Source organism: Bombina bombina, chromosome 4 (genome assembly GCF_027579735.1).
Source record: "Bombina bombina isolate aBomBom1 chromosome 4, aBomBom1.pri, whole genome shotgun sequence".
Classification (NCBI taxonomy): Eukaryota; Metazoa; Chordata; class Amphibia; order Anura; family Bombinatoridae; genus Bombina; species Bombina bombina.
This window is the reverse complement of record NC_069502.1, coordinates 1,081,107,719-1,081,129,504: the sequence shown is the minus strand read 5'-3', so window position 1 is coordinate 1,081,129,504 and position 21,786 is coordinate 1,081,107,719. Positions and strand designations below refer to the sequence as shown.

The 21,786-nt window shown below is 39.9% G+C and overlaps 2 protein-coding genes across 2 annotated transcripts in view; one reads left to right on the top strand and one right to left on the bottom strand.

The window, feature by feature from the left end:
- Positions 1–12,532, bottom strand: part of PIGF (phosphatidylinositol glycan anchor biosynthesis class F) — a 54,571-nt gene extending 42,039 nt beyond the window's left edge. The window contains exon 1 of the mRNA XM_053712252.1: positions 12,435–12,532. The gene's annotated coding sequence lies outside the window, so the exon portion shown is untranslated. The remainder of the gene's footprint in view (positions 1–12,434) is intronic.
- A 6-nt stretch (positions 12,533–12,538) lies between these two features.
- Positions 12,539–21,786, top strand: part of CRIPT (CXXC repeat containing interactor of PDZ3 domain) — a 28,898-nt gene continuing 19,650 nt past the window's right edge. Inside the window, exon 1 of the mRNA XM_053712254.1 lies at positions 12,539–12,689. Within this exon, the coding sequence (XP_053568229.1) occupies positions 12,674–12,689 (16 nt within the window). The 5' untranslated portion in view covers positions 12,539–12,673. The remainder of the gene's footprint in view (positions 12,690–21,786) is intronic.

The following is a 21,786-nucleotide window of genomic DNA, read 5'->3' as shown; positions in this document are numbered from 1 at the left end:
AAGGATAGAATCTTAGGAATCTTTACCTTGTTCCAAGGGAATCCTTTAGATTCACACCAACAGATATATTTTTTCCATATTTTGTGGTAAATTTTTCTAGTTACAGGCTTTCTGGCCTGAACAAGAGTATCAATAACAGAATCTGAGAACCCTCGTTTTGATAAGATCAAGCGTTCAATCTCCAAGCAGTCAGCTGGAGTGAGACCAGATTCGGATGTTCGAACGGACCTTGAACAAGAAGGTCTCGTCTCAAAGGTAGCTTCCATGGTGGAGCCGATGACATATTCACCAGATCTGCATACCAAGTCCTGCGTGGCCACGCAGGAGCTATCAAGATCACCGACGCCCTCTCCTGATTGAACCTGGCTACCAGCCTGGGGATGAGAGGAAACGGCGGGAATACATAAGCTAGTTTGAAGGTCCAAGGTGCTACTAGTGCATCTACTAGAGTCGCCTTGGGATCCCTGGATCTGGACCCGTAGCAAGGAACCTTGAAGTTCTGACGAGAGGCCATCAGATCCATGTCTGGAATGCCCCACAATTGAGTAATTTGGGCAAAGATTTCCGGATGGAGTTCCCACTCCCCCGGATGTAATGTCTGACGACTCAGAAAATCCGCTTCCCAATTTTCCACTCCTGGAATGTGGATTGCAGACAGGTGGCAGGAGTGAGTCTCCGCCCATTGAATGATTTTGGTCACTTCTTCCATCGCCAGGGAACTCCTTGTTCCCTCCTGATGGTTGATGTACGCAACAGTCGTCATGTTGTCTGATTGAAACCGTATGAACTTGGCCTTTGCTAGCTGAGGCCAAGCCTTGAGAGCATTGAATATCGCTCTCAGTTCCAGAATATTTATCGGTAGAAGAGATTCTTCCCGAGACCAAAGACCCTGAGCTTTCAGGGGTCCCCAGACCGCGCCCCAGCCCATCAGACTGGCGTCGGTCGTGACAATGACCCACTCTGGTCTGCGGAAGGTCATCCCTTGTGACAGGTTGTCCAGGGACAGCCACCAACGGAGTGAGTCTCTGGTCCTCTGATTTACTTGAATCGTCGGAGACAAGTCTGTATAGTCCCCATTCCACTGACTGAGCATGCACAGTTGTAATGGTCTTAGATGAATGCGCGCAAAAGGAACTATGTCCATTGCCGCTACCATCAAACCTATTACTTCCATGCACTGCGCTATGGAAGGAAGAGGAACGGAATGAAGTGTTTGACAAGAGTTTAGAAGTTTTGTTTTTCTGGCCTCTGTCAGAAAAATCCTCATTTCTAAGGAGTCTATTATTGTTCCCAAGAAGGGAACCCTTGTTGACGGAGATAGAGAACTCTTTTCTACGTTCACTTTCCATCCGTGAGATCTGAGAAAGGCCAGGACTATGTCCGTGTGAGCCTTTGCTTGAGGAAGGGACGACGCTTGAATCAGAATGTCGTCCAAGTAAGGTACTACTGCAATGCCCCTTGGTCTTAGTACCGCTAGAAGGGACCCTAGTACCTTTGTGAAAATCTTTGGAGCAGTGGCTAATCCGAAAGGAAGTGCCACGAACTGGTAATGCTTGTCCAGGAATGCGAACCTTAGGAACCGATGATGTTCCTTGTGGATAGGAATATGTAGATACGCATCCTTTAAATCCACCGTGGTCATGAATTGACCTTCCTGGATGGAAGGAAGAATTGTTCGAATAGTTTCCATTTTGAACGATGGAACCTTGAGAAACTTGTTTAGGATCTTGAGATCCAAGATTGGTCTGAACGTTCCCTCTTTTTTGGGAACTACGAACAGATTGGAGTAGAACCCCATCCCTTGTTCTCCTAATGGAACAGGATGAATCACTCCCATTTTTAACAGGTCTTCTACACAATGTAAGAATGCCTGTCTCTTTATGTGGTCTGAAGACAATTGAGACCTGTGGAACCTCCCCCTTGGGGGAGGCCCCTTGAATTCCAGAAGATAACCTTGGGAGACTATTTCTAGTGCCCAAGGATCCAGAACATCTCTTGCCCAAGCCTGAGCGAAGAGAGAGAGTCTGCCCCCCACCAGATCCGGTCCCGGATCGGGGGCCAACATTTCATGCTGTCTTGGTAGCAGTGGCAGGCTTCTTGGCCTGCTTTCCCTTGTTCCAGCCTTGCATTGGTCTCCAGGCTGGCTTGGCTTGAGAAGTATTACCCTCTTGCTTAGAGGACGTAGCACTTGGGGCTGGTCCGTTTCTACGAAAGGGACGAAAATTAGGTTTATTTTTGGCCTTGAAAGACCTATCCTGAGGAAGGGCGTGGCCCTTACCCCCAGTGATATCAGAGATAATCTCTTTCAAGTCAGGGCCAAACAGCGTTTTCCCCTTGAAAGGAATGTTAAGCAATTTGTTCTTGGAAGACGCATCCGCTGACCAAGATTTCAACCAAAGCGCTCTGCGCGCCACAATAGCAAACCCAGAATTTTTCGCCGCTAACCTAGCCAATTGCAAAGTGGCGTCTAGGGTGAAAGAATTAGCCAATTTGAGAGCACGGATTCTGTCCATAATCTCCTCATAAGGAGGAGAATCACTATCGATCGCCTTTTCTAGCTCATCGAACCAGAAACACGCGGCTGTAGTGACAGGGACAATGCATGAAATTGGTTGTAGAAGGTAACCTTGCTGAACAAACATCTTTTTAAGCAAACCTTCTAATTTTTTATCCATAGGATCTTTGAAAGCACAACTATCTTCTATGGGTATAGTGGTGCGTTTGTTTAAAGTAGAAACCGCCCCCTCGACCTTGGGGACTGTCTGCCATAAGTCCTTTCTGGGGTCGACCATGGGAAACAATTTTTTAAATATGGGGGGAGGGACGAAAGGTATACCGGGCCTTTCCCATTCTTTATTTACAATGTCCGCCACCCGCTTGGGTATAGGAAAAGCTTCTGGGGGCCCCGGGACCTCTAGGAACTTGTCCATTTTACATAGTTTCTCTGGGATGATCAAATTCTCACAATCATCCAGAGTGGATAACACCTCCTTAAGCAGAGCGCGGAGATGTTCCAACTTAAATTTAAATGTAATCACATCGGGTTCAGCTTGTTGAGAAATTTTCCCTGAATCTGAAATTTCTCCCTCAGACAAAACCTCCCTGGTCCCCTCAGACTGGTGTAGGGGCATATCAGAACCATTATCCTCAGCGTCCTCATGCTCTTCAGTATCTAAAACAGAGCAGTCGCGCTTACGCTGATAAGTGGGCATTTTGGCTAAAATGTTTTTGATAGAATTATCCATTACAGCCGTTAATTGTTGCATAGTAAGGAGTATTGGCGCGCTAGATGTACTAGGGGCCTCCTGAGTGGGCAAGACTGGTGTAGACGAAGGAGGGAATGATGCAGTACCATGCTTACTCCCCTCACTTGAGGAATCATCTTGGGCATCATTTTCAGTGTCACATAAATCACATCTATTTAAATGAGAAGGAACCTTGGCTTCCCCACATTCAGAACACAGTCTATCTGGTAGTTCAGACATGTTAAACAGGCATAAACTTGATAACAAAGTACAAAAAACGTTTTAAAATAAAACCGTTACTGTCACTTTAAATTTTAAACTGAACACACTTTATTACTGCAATTGCGAAAAAGTATGAAGGAATTGTTCAAAATTCACCAAAATTTCACCACAGTGTCTTAAAGCCTTAAAAGTATTGCACACCAAATTTGGAAGCTTTAACCCTTAAAATAACGGAACCGGAGCCGTTTTTATCTTTAACCCCTTTACAGTCCCTGGTATCTGCTTTGCTGAGACCCAACCAAGCCCAAAGGGGAATACAATACCAAATGACGCCTTCAGAAAGTCTTTTTTATGTATCAGAGCTCCTCACACATGCGACTGCATGTCATGCTTCTCAAAAACAAGTGCGCAATACCGGCGCGAAAATGAGGCTCTGCCTATGATTAGGGAAAGCCCCTAGAGAATAAGGTGTCTAAAACAGTGCCTGCCGATATTATTTTACAAAAATACCCATATTAAATGATTCCTCAAGGCTAAATATGTTATATATGAATCGATTTAGCCCAGAAAATGTCTACAGTCTTAACAAGCCCTTGTGAAGCCCTTATTTACTCTGTAATAAAAATGGCTTATCGGATCCCATAGGGAAAATGACAGCTTCCAGCATTACATCGTCTTGTTAGAATGTGTCATACCTCAAGCAGCAAAAGTCTGCTCACTGTTCCCCCAACTGAAGTTAATTCCTCTCAACAGTCCTGTGTGGAACAGCCATCGATTTTAGTAACGGTTGCTAAAATCATTTTCCTCTTACAAACAGAAATCTTCATCTCTTTTCTGTTTCAGAGTAAATAGTACATACCAGCACTATTTTAAAATAACAAACTCTTGATTGAATAATAAAAACTACAGTTAAACACTAAAAAACTCTAAGCCATCTCCGTGGAGATGTTGCCTGTACAACGGCAAAGAGAATGACTGGGGTAGGCGGAGCCTAGGAGGGATCATGTGACCAGCTTTGCTGGGCTCTTTGCCATTTCCTGTTGGGGAGGAGAATATCCCACAAGTAAGGATGACGCCGTGGACCGGACACACCTATGTTGGAGAAATTCACTACTATTATAAAATGTATTTTGTTTTGTTAGTATCCTTTGTTAAAAAGCATATATACATATCCTCAGCAGCAATGGAATACTAGGGGCTAGCTGGTGATTGGTGGCAACACACATTTGTCTCTTGTTATTGACTCGCCAGATTTACTAAGCTAATTTCCAGTAGTGCATTCTTGCAGGAGTTAAACACATAGATATATGCAAGCGACATATTAGAGCATTTTATTTTTGCATTTTTATGTCCCTTTACTGCAGAAAACGTTAGGGATAACATTCTGCTTTATAAAAGGTGACCCCCAAGGCAGAACATGATGTGATTTGAGGTATCATCTCAGAAAATGCATCATGTCTGCGGTAAGAACAGGACACATTCAATTTTACTAATAAAATATGTCACTAGGAGGGGTGGAGACTGCTGAAGGAACAGAGCCTGTTTGAAACAGTCCTGATGAGCTACATTTTTAATCCACTGCCATCCTTCATGGTAGCATTAGATAATTAGTATTTTTACAGATATTTACACTGTAGCCCTGAGTGACTATTTTTGGTATTTTTTGTTAGAATACAAATCTTTAATTTCTTTTTTTGGAATTACACTTCCAGCATGTGTCAAAACACTGTAAAAAATAAATGCTAGTTCCCATTTTGCTAAAGGACTTCGGATGTCACTTCAGTCTGTTTTGCTTTCAATTAAATGTGGAGAAATGGTGACAAAATCAATATTCCTGGCTTAGTGCATTATTGCAAAAAACAAGGCAGAATAAGCATGGATGTATGGTAAATGACAACATAAAAACATATTCTGAAAGAAGACCACATGCTTCAGTTTTCCTGCTACCATGAGAACATCAAAATCAATATTACTCTGTATAGTTTTGTATGATATATGTGAGTACACATTTGGCCAATTGAAATGAGAGAGATCTTGAAGTGCTGGAGAGTTCTGCCTATTTTCTTTCAGCATTCAGTGAATCTGCAAAATTCCTCTCCAAGCAGGAGAATCTTTGATCATCAGGTCCTGATTAAATAAAGCTCTCCACTTATGTAAGATGATATAAAATTATCCTACAGCACTGTGAGATCCTTATTGAAATTCTAAAAAGACAGATTTTGCTATACTTCTCCAAGGGTGTTCCCTATGTTTCTGTATGTGCAGGAGAGACAAGCCCAATGCAATATAGCACTGTACGGCACAAGAGTTCTGCTGCATTTATACTTTGTGCTTTGTATTTTATATTACTTTACACTTCAGATTAAGTTTTATTACATTTAAACTTTGCACTCTCTCTTGTATTTTATTTTGTATACAGCAGTGATTTAGGATTGTGATTTTACAAATTCTGATTATGTTTTGACAGTTTCTGTGTAACATTAACAAATTAGTATCATACTTTGTATATTTATGTGTATATTTTACAAATTACATTGCACTTTGTAATTCTTCTATTTAAAATAAAACTGAAAAGCTGACAGCTTCAGTTTCCCAAAGAGCTTCATTACTTTCTCTTTACCTGATAATCGACCATTCCGTAGTTTGGTGCAAAATTATAGTGCATACTTCACAGGGGCTGAAGTCACTCTGGTGTTTTTTCCTCTCCTGCAACTCTCTTTTGGTACATGAATAGAGTCCCTGTCACTGCACTCTGGTGTTTTTTCCTCTCCTGTAACTCTCTTTTGGTATGTGTACGTGTATATTGAGCAAATGATTTTAGGTTGTTAATTTAGTCCTGCATTTGTTGTAATGTTATCCAAAGTCTTACTTCTAATGTTTTGTTAATTGCCATGTGATGTTCAATCCTGATCAATCCTTGCTATTATTCTTAAATATATAGCTGTCTTATGCCACAGTTTTAACCTCCTGCAAATTTTACCGTCTGTTTACTTAACTTATCTCACCCTTACCAGACCAGAATCTAACTTTCCAATTGGCCTTTAATTTGTGTTTGATTTAGAAATCAAGTAATTTAGTGGACACAGCTGACTTCCCTGCCTATATATTTAACATTAGCTTGGGCTGTGCATTGCCTGGGCAGTGTGCATTGTTACAACAACATATGTTCACATTTTTAAGTGAACATTTTATAAGTGAGGCATTAAGAAAATAATTATACAAGAATTAAGTGAACATTTTACAAGTGATGCATTAAGAAAATAATTATACAAGAATTAAACAAGGATTGGGTAAGGGACAAGACAAGTACTTTTGTAATATGTTTTATGTACCTCATTGTTTCCTTATGCAAATTGCTGCTGTAATACTGTGTCTTATGCGTTTAATTGGCTCCCACTTTTGTAAAATGCTCAATATATTCACAATCCTTTTTGCTACCTCCTGTCTCTATAACAAACTACATTATTCAATTACTCCTCCCTCTCCACGTGCACTGTTCATTAGTCCATCTCTCATAAACTCACCTTACTTTTGTACTCATGAACTTTAGCTATTCCTAAACACTCTCTCTCCCCCCCTGCACGTCTCAAAAACAGTCTCATTACTGCAAATCTTTATCTCATCTCATGTCACTCTCCCTCTTGCATATACTAACTGCTGGTGACATCTCCCCTAATCCTGGTCCCCAACAACTTCCTAGCCATGCACATCCATGTGTACTGTTTCATAGACTCGGAAAACAAAACTCTGCCAACCTTACTCACAATTCCTCTTGCATCTAAAGCCACTGCCCATTTCACTTGTGCACTCTGGAACTCTCGCTCTTTTTGCAACAAGCTCACTTCTATACATGACCTCTTTATCTCCCGCTCCCTCAACCTTCTGGCCCTAACAGAAACCTGGTTCTCTCCCCTGCTGCTCTGTCACATGGGGGTCTCCACATCAGCCACACTCCTAGGTTTGGTAATAGACAAGGAGGTGGTGTAGGTATTTTACTTTCCTCTCGTTGCACCTTTCAACAAATACATCCCATCTCTTCCCTCACATTTTCCTCATTCGAAACCCACATGATTCGGTTATTCTCTCCCCTCTCTATACGTGTTGCAGTCATATACCGACCCCCTGGCTCCTCAACTCAATTTCTAGATCACTTGGTTGCCTTACTTCCTTTCCTCAGACACCCCTGCCCTCATTCTTGGCTACAACAGTGCGACTCTAGTCAGGGCCCTCTTACCATTTGATCCCTATAAATGTTTTGCTGTACTACGTCTTTGTTTATAGCGCTGCGGAATCTGTTGGTGCTCTACAAATAACGATAACAAAAACGGCGGAACGTGGAAGTCCCAGAGAGAAGTCTTTCTTAGAAAGTAATGAAGCTCTCGGGGATACCAAATTTCACAGCAGAGAGAGAAGTTAACTCGAGAATTTGTTTGCAACAAATTAAACTGAAATGTATTCACTACAATTTAACTTGTTTGTTTTTTTACAAATAGTTTAGTTTATGTCAGTTAAATTGGTGTATTGTGAATTTTAAGCAAACCTCACATGCCTACAGCTGGAGTGATAATTTAGAGAGAGCTTCAGATATACGCTGAACTTTCCCATTCAGCTTAGGGAATTCTCCTGTCCTTTTCACTCTGAAGATGTGTATTAATTTACTATAAAGTAAATACAAAGTTCAATTTAATTTGGAAAAGATACACAAAAATATACAAAGTAGTATCCTAATTTCCAAAAGTAACACAGAAACTTTCAAAACATAATCAGAATTTGTAAATTTACTGCTAGGCCTAAATCTGAATGTACTAAAATATAAAACAGAAAGTGCAAAGTTTAAATGTAATAATACTGAAGGGACCCAATCTGAAGTGTAAAGTAATATAAATTACAAAGCCTAAGTGTAAGCCTTCACAATTTCTGTGCAACTTTAACAAATTAGGCTCATACTTTGTATATTTATGTGTTTCTTGCAAATTAGATTGCACTTTGCATGTCTTATTTAAATTAAAACTGAAAAACTGTCATTACTTTCTAAGGGCCAGATAATCAAACATTTTCTAGTTTGGAGAGAAATTATAGTTCTGACTTCACAGGAGTAAAACTCACTGAATTCTCTAAGAAAAGTAGAGGAACCTGGAAATCCCAGAGAGATGATAGTTGCCTTCCATAGAAAGTAATGAAGCTCTCTGGGATACAAAATTTCACAAGTAACAAGTATAAAGTAACAAAGAAACTTTCAAAGCATAATCAGAATGTGTAAAATCACTGCTGAATCAAAATTTAAATAAAAATGAGTAAGTGAAAAGCTTAAATTCAATAATACTGAAAGGACCCAATCTAAAATGTATAGTAATATAAAATGTGACACACAAAGTGTAAGTGTAACAAAACTCTCATATCATACAGTGCTGTATTGCATCGGGCTTGTCTCTGCTTCACATACATAAATGAGAGATCTCGCCGTGCTGGAGAGTTCCACCCTTTTTCTTTTTAAAATTCAGTGACTTCAGCCTTTGAAGTCTGAACTACAATTTCTCTCCAAGCTGAAGAATCTTTTAATATCAGGGCCTCAATGAGCTCAGCCCCTGTGAAGTCTGCACTACAACTTGTCTTCAAGCAAGAGAATCTTTTATGATTAGGCCCTTAAGAGTTAGAAGACCAGTGATGAACTGTCTGATGAGTGATCAGTTTCTCATGCATTACCTTCTTAATGCAGGTGTTGTGAAGCACCGGAGTATCACACAGAATTAGGGCTGCGGGTTAAATTCTCATTCTTGAAAAGGCTATTAACCCTGTGTAATACTGCCTATATACACACACATCTTAGTTTATATTTTTTTAGCTTTTATAACATAGTATTAAAAGACAAAATAAATTAGGCATGTGTGATAGGGTGCAGAATCTGTTGGTGCTCTACAAATAACGGTTAATGAAAATAATAATGTGTCTTGAATTTTGCCAAGGGTGTTGTAAATCACTGTCCAAAGCGAAGAAAACACAACTAGTTTATTGATTTTAGTCTACTTGCTCCAGGCCCGTTGAAAAATGTCTTCATTTTCACTAAATCACCATTCCATTTTAGATCGTTTTACACCTTGTATATGTTCACTACTTTATTGCTCTGGTATTGACCTCTTATGGACACAGTTCAATATCCCGAGAAAGTGTCGTTTATAAACAGAAGATGAATTCAAATTAGACATGTTTGCAAAATTGCTTCAAGTAGAAGTTATTGCTGCTTCAGTGATAACACTTATCTGCAGAGCATGTTATCTGTTGCATGGACTCTCATTCTTTGATTGCACACGCTCAGTTTAACATGAACTACATGATAAGTGTCACCACCAGCACTCAGAACATGTGTTTGCATACGGCTACATCACTGAAATCTGTCGTCTTTTATAGAATTTAAAATGCAGGTCTAACATAAAGTCCCTATAAACAAAACAAAGTTGGTAACATTGTTTTCAACCCCAGTTCAAAAACACCCTAAAAAAGGTCAGATTGGAAGGATTTTGCTACCTGAGCACAGGCTGACACTGATTAAGCCACTTATCAGTAGAAACAGAAAAAATACTTAAAAGGGACATGAAACCCAATATTTTTTCTTTCATGATTTAGGCCACTGGTTTTCAAACCTGTCCTCAGACCTCCCTAACAGGACACATTGTGAGGATATCTGAACTAGAGCAAAGGTGAAATAATCAGCTGGTTAGTAAACCTGGTTATTTTACCTGCTCTCATCCAAGGTAATCCTGAAAACCTGGCCTGTTGGGGAGGCATGAGGACAGGTTTGAAAACCAGCGATTTAGGCAGCACATGCAATTTTAGACAACTTTCCAGTTTTCTTCCATTATCAAATTTGTTTCATTATCTTGGAATCATTTGTTGAAGGAGCAGCAATTGCACTACTGGTTTCTAACTGAACACATGGGTGAGCCAAAAAACAATCATTATATATATATATATATATATATATATATATATGCAGTCACCAATTAGCAGCTAAAACCAAGGTTCTTTGCTGCTCCTGAGCTTACATAGATAAACCTTTCAGCAAAGGATAACAAGAGAAGGAAGCAAATTAAATAATAGAAGTAAATTGGAAAGTTGTTTAAAATGGTGTGCTCTGTCTAAATCATTAATGTCTAATTATGAAAAGTATAGAAGAAGACGGCACTCAGGATCCAGGTAAAACGTGAAATAAATTTAGACCTTAAAAAAGGAACACTCAACAAAATAGGACGGAGGGGAGGGTCCGGACGCATTTCGTGCCGTTGCTTTTTTAAGGTCTAAATAAATTTCACGTTTTACCCGGATCCTGAGTGCCGTCTTCTTCTAACCTTTTTGTTCATGCTGAGGCTGGCTCGGCCTCTTTCCATTGGATGCACACCACGCTGATTTGTGACGACGCACGTACGCGCCACGTGGTCTGTTTGGATCGTACCGCTGTGAGTGGTTTGCCCGCGGCTGCAGTGTTTCTACCTGGGCTTGGAGCAACGTCTTCCCTAGTACCTGTAATGTCTAATTATGACTTTACTGTCCCTTTAAATATGGTCAGTTAGGAGTTATTAAAGGAATAATGCTCTAGAACAGGGCAGTTCTATAACATTCTTTTAAAAGGCAAACGTATGCTTTGACTACCTTAAGCCAAATTGATGTAGTTACAACGTCACAGGGTACTTTGCCCAGCATACCCCGTTGGCGTAGCTATGTCCTACCTTCTGCCTCATGCTGCAGGCCCAGCTGTCAGCTCTAACAGCTGAGAAAGTAGCCAGAGGCAGAAAGCATCTCCCTTCATATGGTAAGGGAACGCTGATCATGACCCCTTCAGGGTTTAAAATTGCATGCCCCATCTGAAATTTAATTTTGACTAGACTGTTCCTTTAAGCACTAGACTAGACAACATAAGTGTTCTCACAATATATTGTTAAAAGTATTATAGCAAAACTACTGCCGTAATGTGCTCCAGACACATGCTTCCTCCTGAGCATACCTACCAGCTTTTCAACAAAGGTTACCAAGAAAACTAAGTAAATTTGATAATAAAAATAAATTGGAAAGATTAGAAAACATTTTTTTTATCCGAATAGTAAAATACAAATTTTGGGTCTCATGACATTTTAAGGAACAATTCCAACTACAAATTTAAAGGGATTAAACTGTAAGTGTTATTTTATCATGAACTAAACTTGTCAGGACTTTGAGAGAATTATTTGCATTACAGAAAATATTTCAGATTAGCAACTCACAAATTTGTTAGAGCAGGGATTTTTTTTTTACTATAATAGTCATTCTATTGAGAATACTGGAGTGCACAGGGGAACTCACTGCATGTGTGCGTAGGCACCTGCATCATTTTTACTAGATTATTTTTTTTCTAAGTGAAGTATATTGCAAAAAATGAAATGCACCCATGCACATTTCAGTTTGACCTATGTATCTTTATGTGGAAGAGTTCCAAGAATGTTCACTAAGGTAACATTGCAAACATCTGTTAGTATACATTTAATAGACCACTACTGCATTCAGCACCATTCATACAGGAATTCAGTGCTATACTTGTAGTACTTGGATTAGTTTGACCTTGGGATCCCCATTCTGCTCCCGTCTCAAGGTAAGCAACATAATATGAACATATAACTTTACTGACCCAGGAAACGGCAGTGATAAAAGCTAATAGCACATTTTAGGTACCATCCAGTAATACAATGACGTAGCGTTACCGTAAATAACGAGTCGTCGTCACTACGCTAATAAGTGTATAACGACTCGCATAGCAACCCTCTATGGTAGCCAATGAGGAAATACAGAGCTTGCGTATGGACACTTAACCCTTACGACCCCTTAAGTATCGCCTTGAATTACAAATGTACAAGTTGGCGAACTTAAAAGCTTCGTAAAAATACCCGCACTACAGACACATCTCATTCTCACCCGCATCTACAATCTGAATCTACAACTCACCTCAAGAAGAAGCGCACAGGGTCTCCTAATACACAGGCTCCGCCCACACGCGCTGGCTCATTGAAACTAGGGCTCGACTGACAAATGGTTCAATCAATTACGGAGCTAAGGCAAAGGGGAGGGAAATATACAATTGCTGTGATTGGCTCAAAATCATCCCGGAAGTAATAGTCGAAAGGGATTGTTTTGTTTTACAAGTGTTGTTCCTGGTGTTTGGTAGAAACGTTACTGGAGGGGACATGGTGTGCGAGAAATGTGAGTATACTTTAGTACGCTTTATTGATGTGTGCGCGGTCACGCGTCGGGTATTCTTTAGTGTAAGTAGCTGGACGCTAAGTGGTTAATGTACGGTGAGATTACTATACGGATGAGTTTGGAATTCTGGGAATTACCACTATAACGGGAAAATAATAACTCACTGTCCACTAAACTGAGTGCGCTTGTTTGTGAGTTCATTTTAAGATGGGGTTCAATTGTACTTGGTGAATTAGTTCATTAGTACAGTGAAGCTCTTGGCTTGGAATATACATTTAGAGAGCTCGTTAGTATCCCTTTACGTCGTTTCGCCAATCTATATGGTCCCAAAAAACTCAGGTTTATTTTTGTATACGAAATACAGAGTTTACTCTTTGAAACCACAACCCATTAAAATACTATGAGCTTGCAGGAAGAGTAGTTATAAATATATTATTCTCCCTATATATACAGAGTTCCTTCTTTTTCATCGATGTCTGTCTGTTTACACAAACCCCAAAATGTAAAGAGAGTAATATAATTTAGCTTTTTAGTACCGTAACCTATCTCTTCTGTCTCCACTGGGAGTGGGATTTCTTCTGCTGGCTCTTGTTTACATAGCTTTTTGTTAGGGTGTGGTTAAAAGCCTGATCCTGCAAGATCCATGTCTAATTTAGGCAGATATACACAAATGTAAGTGTTTTCCACACAAACACATCCAGACACTCCTGGATCCACCAATCTTTTACACATAAACATCTGGGTCCTTTCAGAACCAACCCCCCCCCCCTTTTTTTTTTTATACATAAAAACAGCCGGATCCTACTGGATCCATGTCTAATGTAGACAGATATATACAAATGTAAATGCTTTTCGCATAAACACATCCATACTCTTCTGGATCCACAATTTTTTTTTTAAACAAAAACATCTGGGTCCTTTCAGAACCAAAACTTTGTTACAGAAAAACAGCCGGATCCATGTCTAATTTAGAGGATCTATGTTTAATTTAGACAGATACACAGAAATGTAACTGTTTTCTAGACAAACACATCCAGACACTTGTGGATCCAACAATATTTTATACAAAAACATCTGGGTACTTTCAGAATCAACTCTTTTTTTTACACAAAAACAGCATACACAAATTTAAGTGTTTTCCACACAAACACATTCAGACACTTCTGAATCAAACAATATTTTATACTAAAACATCTAGGTCCTTTCAGAACCAACACAATTTGTTTGTGTGTAAATATAGCACTGGATTCAGCAGAGAGTTGGTTCTGGTAGGATCCTGATGTTTTTGTGTACAATAGCTTTGGATCCAGGAGTGTCTGGATGTGTTTGTGTTGAAAAGACTTGGATTTGTATGTACCTGTCTAAATTAGACTAAAGACTCGGATCCGGGAGGTTCTAGCTGTTTAGATGTACAAAAGAGTTGGTTCTGGAAGAATCCTAGTCTTTTGGTGAATAATAGCATTGTCTAGATGAGTTTGTATGGAAAACAGTTGGATTTTGTATGTGTCAGTCTAAATTAGATATGGATCAGACAGGGTCTGTCTATTTTTCTGTAAAAAGAGTTGGTTCTTAGAGGATAAGATGTTTTTGTCTAAAATAGCATTAGTTCAGGCAGTGTCTGGATGTTTTTGTGTGGAAAGCACTTACATTTATATGTGTCTGTCTAAATTAGACTTGGATCAAGCTGGTTGCGGCTGTTTCTGTAATAAAAATGTCGGTTCTAGTAGGATCTATATGTTTTTTTTATTTTTTATAAATAGCATTAGATCCAGTAGAGTCTCGATATGTTTGTGTGGAAAACATTTGGATATGTGTGAGTCTGTCTAATTGATCCTTTTCTGTTAACAAAATATGGTGCCAGTAGAATCCCAGATTTATTTATTTTTGTCAAAAATAGTGATGGATCCACCAGTGTATAGATGTGTTTGCATGGAAAACACTAAATTAGAGATGGATCCAGCAGAATGCGTTTTTTTTGTTTTGTTAAATGGAGACGGTTCTGGAAGTGACCAGATGTGTTTGTATAAAATAGCATTAGATTCACCAGTGTCTGGATGTCTTTGTTTGGAAAATACCTGAATTTGTGTGTGTGTGTCTGTCTTAATAGGGCATGGATCCAACTGTTTTTTAGTTAAAAAAAAAAAAAGGGCTGGATCCAGATGTTTTTGTGCAAAATATTGTTAGATTCGGAAGTGTCTGGAAGTGTTTCTGTGGAAAACACTTAAATTTGTCTGTATTTGTTTAAATTAGACATGGATCTAACAGGATCCTGCTTTTTTTTCTGTAAAAAAAGGGTTGGTTCTGAAAGGACCCAGATGTTTTTGTGTAAAACATTGATGGATCCAGAAGTGTCAGGATGCTTTTGTGTGGAAAACATTTACATTTGTAGGTATCTGTTTAAATTAGACATTCGGTAGGATCTGTCTGTTTTTCTGTAAAAGTGTTGGTTTCCGAAAGGACCCAGATGTTTTTGTATAAAAAATTGGTGGATCCGGAAGTGTCTGGATGTGTTTGTGTGGAAAACAGTTAAATTTGTGTGTATTTGTCTAAATTAGACATGGATCCGGCTTTTACCCACACCCTTTTTGTTACCCATTACCGCATTATTGAAATGTTCAGTAAAAGTCGTCAGTGTTCTCCCCAGGAACTTTTAAGTGGGTGCACCACCTAGGTGATTTTACTGACCACCTGGCTAAAATTATAGCCACATTTTAGCCAATATTAAGATAACATTAAAAATGTATTTTTATTGAACACATTTTCATTAAATACATTTTGTTAAATTACGCAATTAATTTGTGTTGTGCTTTGGATCGCTGAAAAAGTATATAATATTGGAAAATATGACACCGTCTTCACCTGGCTGCTTCATAATGCCACCCCGCTGGCAACATTTTCTGTGGAGAACACTGGTCATGGTTTTAATAGAGGGAAAGTTATTTTAATATAAAAGTAAATGAGCTGTGTATCTGTTGGTGCTCTTCTAATAACTCATAATAGTAATAATAAAAATGTAATACACTCCAGCGGGTAAAATTAGCCATTGGAAAAACATTAAAGGGACATTGTACACTAGATTTTTCTTTGCATACATGTTTTGTTGATGACCCATTTATATAGCCCATCTGAAAGTGTTTTTGTAACAATGTAAAGTTTTGCTTATTTTTTTTATAACATTGTGCTGATTTTCAGACTCCTAACCAAGCCCCAAAGTAGCAACTACTGTTTGTGTAATCCTTCTTTTCATATGCAGTGGAGAGGGGTGGGGTTGCATGTTCTTCAGGTTTTAAAAGGTTTTATACTGGATTTTTAGATCAATATCTGTGCATATTCATCTTAAAGGGACACTGTACTGCATTTAATAGACACTATTATAAAGAAGAAAACTTACAGATACTGATCTAAAAATCCAGTATAAAACCTTTTAATAAATTAATTAGAAGCTCCCAGTTTAGAATTGTTGATGAGATAGTCTGGGACACCCACTGAAAGGGGTACTTTCCATTGTTCTCGCTTTTTTTTTTTTTTTATATATTTTTTATTGAGGTAATAAACCATAATAATATAACAAAAGCATGTGTTCAGGCACATATTGAGAGTGGTAAGGGCAAACATACATTCCACATATATAAAATAAACAAAGTTTAGTCCAATCCTCTAGGCATTAATATCACTATTGGGTTTGTGGTATCTACAATCATGATACTGTTAACACTATAAGTATCAGAGAAGGCTTTAACTGAACCACATAATAATATCAGCCATGGAGAAGTAGGATCTGGTAGAGGCCACAATAAAATATCCAAACCCTCCGCCACATCACTTGTGAAATTTAAATTTGGTGGACTTAGAAGATGTATGATAAATGTTAGTGACTGAACATGCTGTCGTGGTGCCTCATGTTTTTGAAATTTTTATTAGAAGTGAAATAGATCTCTGAGTCGCTACCCCCATCTTCATATAGTTTGTCTATTTAAGATAAATTAGGGCATAATGGGGAGCTAGCGGTTTTTATTTTGTTGGGGAAAAGAAAGGAAAGAAATACAGTGGGCAAGAGCCGCTCTAATTAAGAAAGTGATAGAGGGGTGTGGGATGAGGGAGGGGAAGGGGGGGGCGAAGGTAAGGAAGGGATGGGGGGGTAAGGAAAGGGAGGGGGGAGGGAAGGGAATGGGAGGGGAGGGCGGAGCCAGTTAAATTGATTATCTAGTGGGACTTCTAGTGCTACAGGTCTTTCGGGTATAAGGGAGAAACTTTGTGCTAGATCAGGTGGTGAAGGTACTACTTAATGTTACTATATATGCCTTCAGAAAAGAAGTACAACTGAAATCTTGTAGGCATCATAAACTCTAGGTAAAGAGCATGCCATACTTGCTCTAGAGTGTGGGTTAATAGCCTCACAGTGCTAGTTTAAGTAGGGTAAGGAGTAGATATATAAATTGATGTAGTTACCTCTAGAGTAGGGAACACCTAGTGGGTAAGCATATGTAAGAGGCCTATGGGCAAATCTATAAAAAGTCCTAGCCTGCAAGATGATAGCTAATGTCCCCATATCAGTCGATTTAAGTATCCTAGCTTCAGAGACAGCAGATAACGCATAGAATAAAAATAACCCTGTATTTAGGCAACAATAACAAGTATTCAAACAAATAATAGCAGTTTCAAAATGCGCCTTCTGCTTAGAAGAAACGTTAACTGCTGTGTGATAGTATCTTTTCAGGAATTAGAACAGATTACTGTAAGAAGGTATTAAACATAGAAGAGCAAAATAACATTTAAGGACCAATACATAAAGGAACAGGGTAATATTGCTAAATTAGAGCTAATGAAGAGGCTATGTCCGTGTAAGTAGGCACAGCACTTCCCATGAACAAGAGATATCATTAGACTGGGGTGCAGACAGTGCATAGAAAATTAATTGAACAACATAACTGTAAACATTGCTATAGGAACATAGAGCTAAGTTCTTCATAGTATATTTCGTTTAGTTACAGTTTTGGGCTCATCCTGGAATAGAAACCAGTAAAATATTCTCACATAAATTGAATAGGAGCTCTCAGGACTTACAGCGTGTGGGATGACTGAGCCCCTCAGAGTGAGTTCGTATGACCCTATCTTTAGCCTACCCCTACAGGAAATGATAGTCTCTCTCTCCTATTAAGGGCTTCTGAGGAGTCCGGGTAAGTGAGGGACTTTGTGAGAAATAGCGCTATCAGAGCATATAGGCTGAGGCCAAGAGTGTTGGTATCCAAGATGTGTGGGCCTAATATGGTGGAGTGTATGAATGTGACAGACCTTAGTTTTCCTATATGTCCCCAACGATTCCCTCAGACGCCCACCTTATTGGGTTTGAGCATGTGAGTGTTCCCTGCGGGCTTAGTAGATAGTCTATTTTCCTCCAACACCACCCCGATCGGCCGCCTCGGAGTAGGAGCAGAGCACAGAGCTGCGTCCGAGGCAGGGAGATCTAGAATAGTTTCCGGTGTCTGAAGGGATGTGGGACTGGAGCCAATATTAGTAGGCCTCTCAGCGGGAGTAGATAAGTCACCATTGTCTCCAAATTCTCTATCCTCTTGCGAGCTTGGTTGTTGCCAGACGCGGTCTTCAGCAGGGAAAGCAGTGGCTATGATAGGATCATCTCCAGGAGCGCCCGCCAAGTCCTCACTGTCTAAAGACAAACATCGGGTGAGAGAAGCAAATTGCGCGTCCATGCAGTGCTCCAAGGCGGCAAGTGCGGCTCTGATTTGTAAGTCCATTTCTACCTGCAGTTAAGGGTTCTAGGTTAGACGTAGATTGGGATGAAGAACAGGGTACATGTGCTGATGGAGCCCAGTATTAAATTGTACTAGCTGCAGTGGTGCGGGTAACGGGCCTTTCAGTCTCTAAGGAGTAATGGCGTCTATGATTCCGTTGCTGTGATAGCGTCAACTCACCTCTCTCAAGGATCGACTCTGCTAGTGGGCTCAGGAGCTGGGTCACCGGGGTAATAACTAAATTGCCTCCTCTGCTTTAGAGACTATGTTCCGTTGTAGGCTGTTAGCAGTTAGATGGCGATCTGTATGCGGTCCGGCTCCCAGGGTAATTACCCCGCTCTGCTCTCACAAAAACTGTATAACAGCATCTAAGCAGAGCTCCCATGAAAACTGTGGGACTGAGGTCTAAGTAGTTTACCCTAAACATAAGTTTTGGGGGATTTAGATGGGTTTTGGTGTGTAGTTTGAGCAGGAGCTCTCAATACCTGCGTCTGCTCGGCTTCAAAGTTGGCTCCGCCCCCCCCCCCCCATTGTTCTCCCTTTTTAATGTGTGCCCAGTGTTTTTTTATGTGCTGTAGTATTTTAAATAGTTTATAAATAGCCCATTTACCTATATTTCGTCATTAGAAATAGCTGCCAGTGCCTGCTGAAACCACCACCTGTACAGAAAATATGAATACTTGTACAATCACTATAGAAAAGCTATGTAAACAAAAGACAGGAGCTGTAATCATCCACTCAATGGGTGTAGAAGATAAGTACTAAAATGTTAATTTTCAGTTGCCCTCTCTAAGTATTGGCATTTGTGTATACTGAAAATCATAAGATATGGAGGCTTTGTATATAAAGATAAGATAGAGGGCTGCTCTCCCTGCAAGCTCAGCACATTAAAATTGGTTTTGGTTTCAATTAGCAAAAGCAGTTATTTCATAAATAAAAATAAACACAATTGTTCTCATACATATAATACTTTGCAGCTGGTATAACAAGTCATTGGAAACCAATTTTACAGTACAGTGTCCTTTTAAACACATAGTTAAAGTTAGCACCAGAGCAGCAATGCACTACTGGGACCTAGCTGAACACATTTGGTGTGTCAATGACGAGGCATATGTGTGTAGCAACCAATCACCAGTCGTGCATTGCTGCTCCTGAGCATATATAGGTATTTTTGCAACAAATGGTACTAAGAGAGCAAAGTCAATTTGATAATAGAAGTAAATTTAAAAGTCTCTTAAAATTGTCTGCTCTATCTGAACGTTTAGTTTTGAATTTCATGTCCCTTTTTTAAACGCATATTTTTTCTGTTATAATTTAGACAAAATATACAATTTTTTCAATTTACTTCTGTTATCAAAATTGCTTTATTCTTTTAGTACTCTTTGTTGAAGGAGCACCGGTGCGCTACTGGGAGCTAGATGAACATATTGGGTGCGGCAATAAGAAGAGGCTTATATATGTGCTACTAAATAAGTCCAAAAATACGTTAATGATCCATAATGTACCAAAACGCAACAGAAGTGCTGCTCATGTTACGTGTTTTGGCGTACTTGCCTTAGTCATAAATGTGCAGCCACAAAACAGCAGCTAGCTCCCAGTAGTGCATTGCCGCTCCTGAGCCTACCCAGGTATGCTTTTAAAACAAAGGATACAAAGTGAATAAAGCAAATTAGATCATCTAAGTTATATTATGTTTTTAAACTTGCATGCTCTTTCTGAATCATGAAAGTTTAAAGGGAAACTAAACCCAAATTTTGTATTTAATGATTCAGATGCCATTTTTAAGCAACTTTCTAATTTACTCCTGTTATCAATTTTTCTTTGTTCTCTTGCTATCTTTATTTTCAAAGCAGGAATGTAAAGCTTAGGAGCCGGCCCATTTTTGCTTCAGTACCTGAGTTATACTTGCTTATTGGTGGCTAAATGTAGCCACCAATCACCAAGCGCTATCCAGGTTGCTGAACCTAAAATGGGCCGACTCCTAAGCTTAACATTCCTGTTTTTTAAATAAAGATAGCAAGAGAACAAAGAAAATTGTGATAATAGCAGTAAATTAGAAATTTGCTTATAAGTTTCCTTTAACTATGACTTTACTGTCCCTATAAGTTTGTAACAAGACAGGGGCGCTGTTTCATCTAATTTATATTGCTGCTCCTAAACAGATCTCAGCTTGTAGCCGACAATCACCAGCCACATGGGGCCAGATTAAAAGTGCAAGTGGTATGGAACGCTAATACAGCTCACACAAAATCTGTACTACTTTATTTTTATTTTATTATTTTATGGGTAATGTGCTTTAACCCCTTAACGACCAAGGATGTACGCCACACGTCCTCAAAAAAAATACAGTTAATGACCGAGGACGTGTGGCGTACGTCCTTGGTCTGGAAAGCAGCTGGAAGCGATCCTGCTCGCTTCCAGCTGCTTTCCGGTTATTGCAGTGATGCCTCGATATGGAGGCATCCTGCAATAACCCCCCTTGGCCATCCGATGCAGAGAGAGCCACTCCGTGGCCCTCTCTGCACCGGACATCGGTGGCCGGTATCGTTGGCGGGTGGGAGCTTACGCGGGAGGCGGGTGGGCGGCCATCGATGCTGTGTGTGGAGTGGAGGGGGGCGGGATCGGGGGCGGGACCTACGGGGGGCGCACGGGAGTTTGCGCTGCACGGGGGGGGGGGGGGGGGGGCGGGCGCGGGCGGGAGCGGGTGGGAACCGCTACACTACAGAAAAAAAAAAGTTCAAAGTAAAAAAAAAATAATACATTTTCAGCATTATAAATTTAATCTAAGGGATCTGGAAGGGGTTGGGGGTTGGTCTTGGTGGGGGGGAAAGCTACACTACAGAAAAGGGAATTTTTTTTAAGAAAAGACACATTTTGTATAAAACTGGGTACTGGCAGACAGCTGCCAGTACCCAAGATGGCGCCCATTAAGGCAGAGGGGAAGGGTTAGAGAGCTGTTTGGTGGGGGATCAGTGAGGTTGGGGTCTAAGGGGGGATCCTACACATCAGCATATGTAAATATGCTTCTTTTTTTAAAAAAAAAAAAAGGGCCAAATACCTTTTATTTTAGTACTGGCAGACTTTCTGCCAGTACTTAAGATGGCGGGGACAATTGTGGGGTGGGGGAGGGAAGAGAGCTGTTTGGGAGGGATCAGGGGGTCTGATGTTTCAGGTGGGAGGCTGAGCTCTACACTAAAGATAAAAATTAACCCTGCAAGCTCCCTACAAGCTACATAATTAACCCCTTCACTGCTAGCCATAATACACGTGTGATGCGCAGCAGCATTTAGAGGCCTTCTAATTACCAAAAAGCAATGCCAAAGCCATATATGTCTGCTATTTCTGAA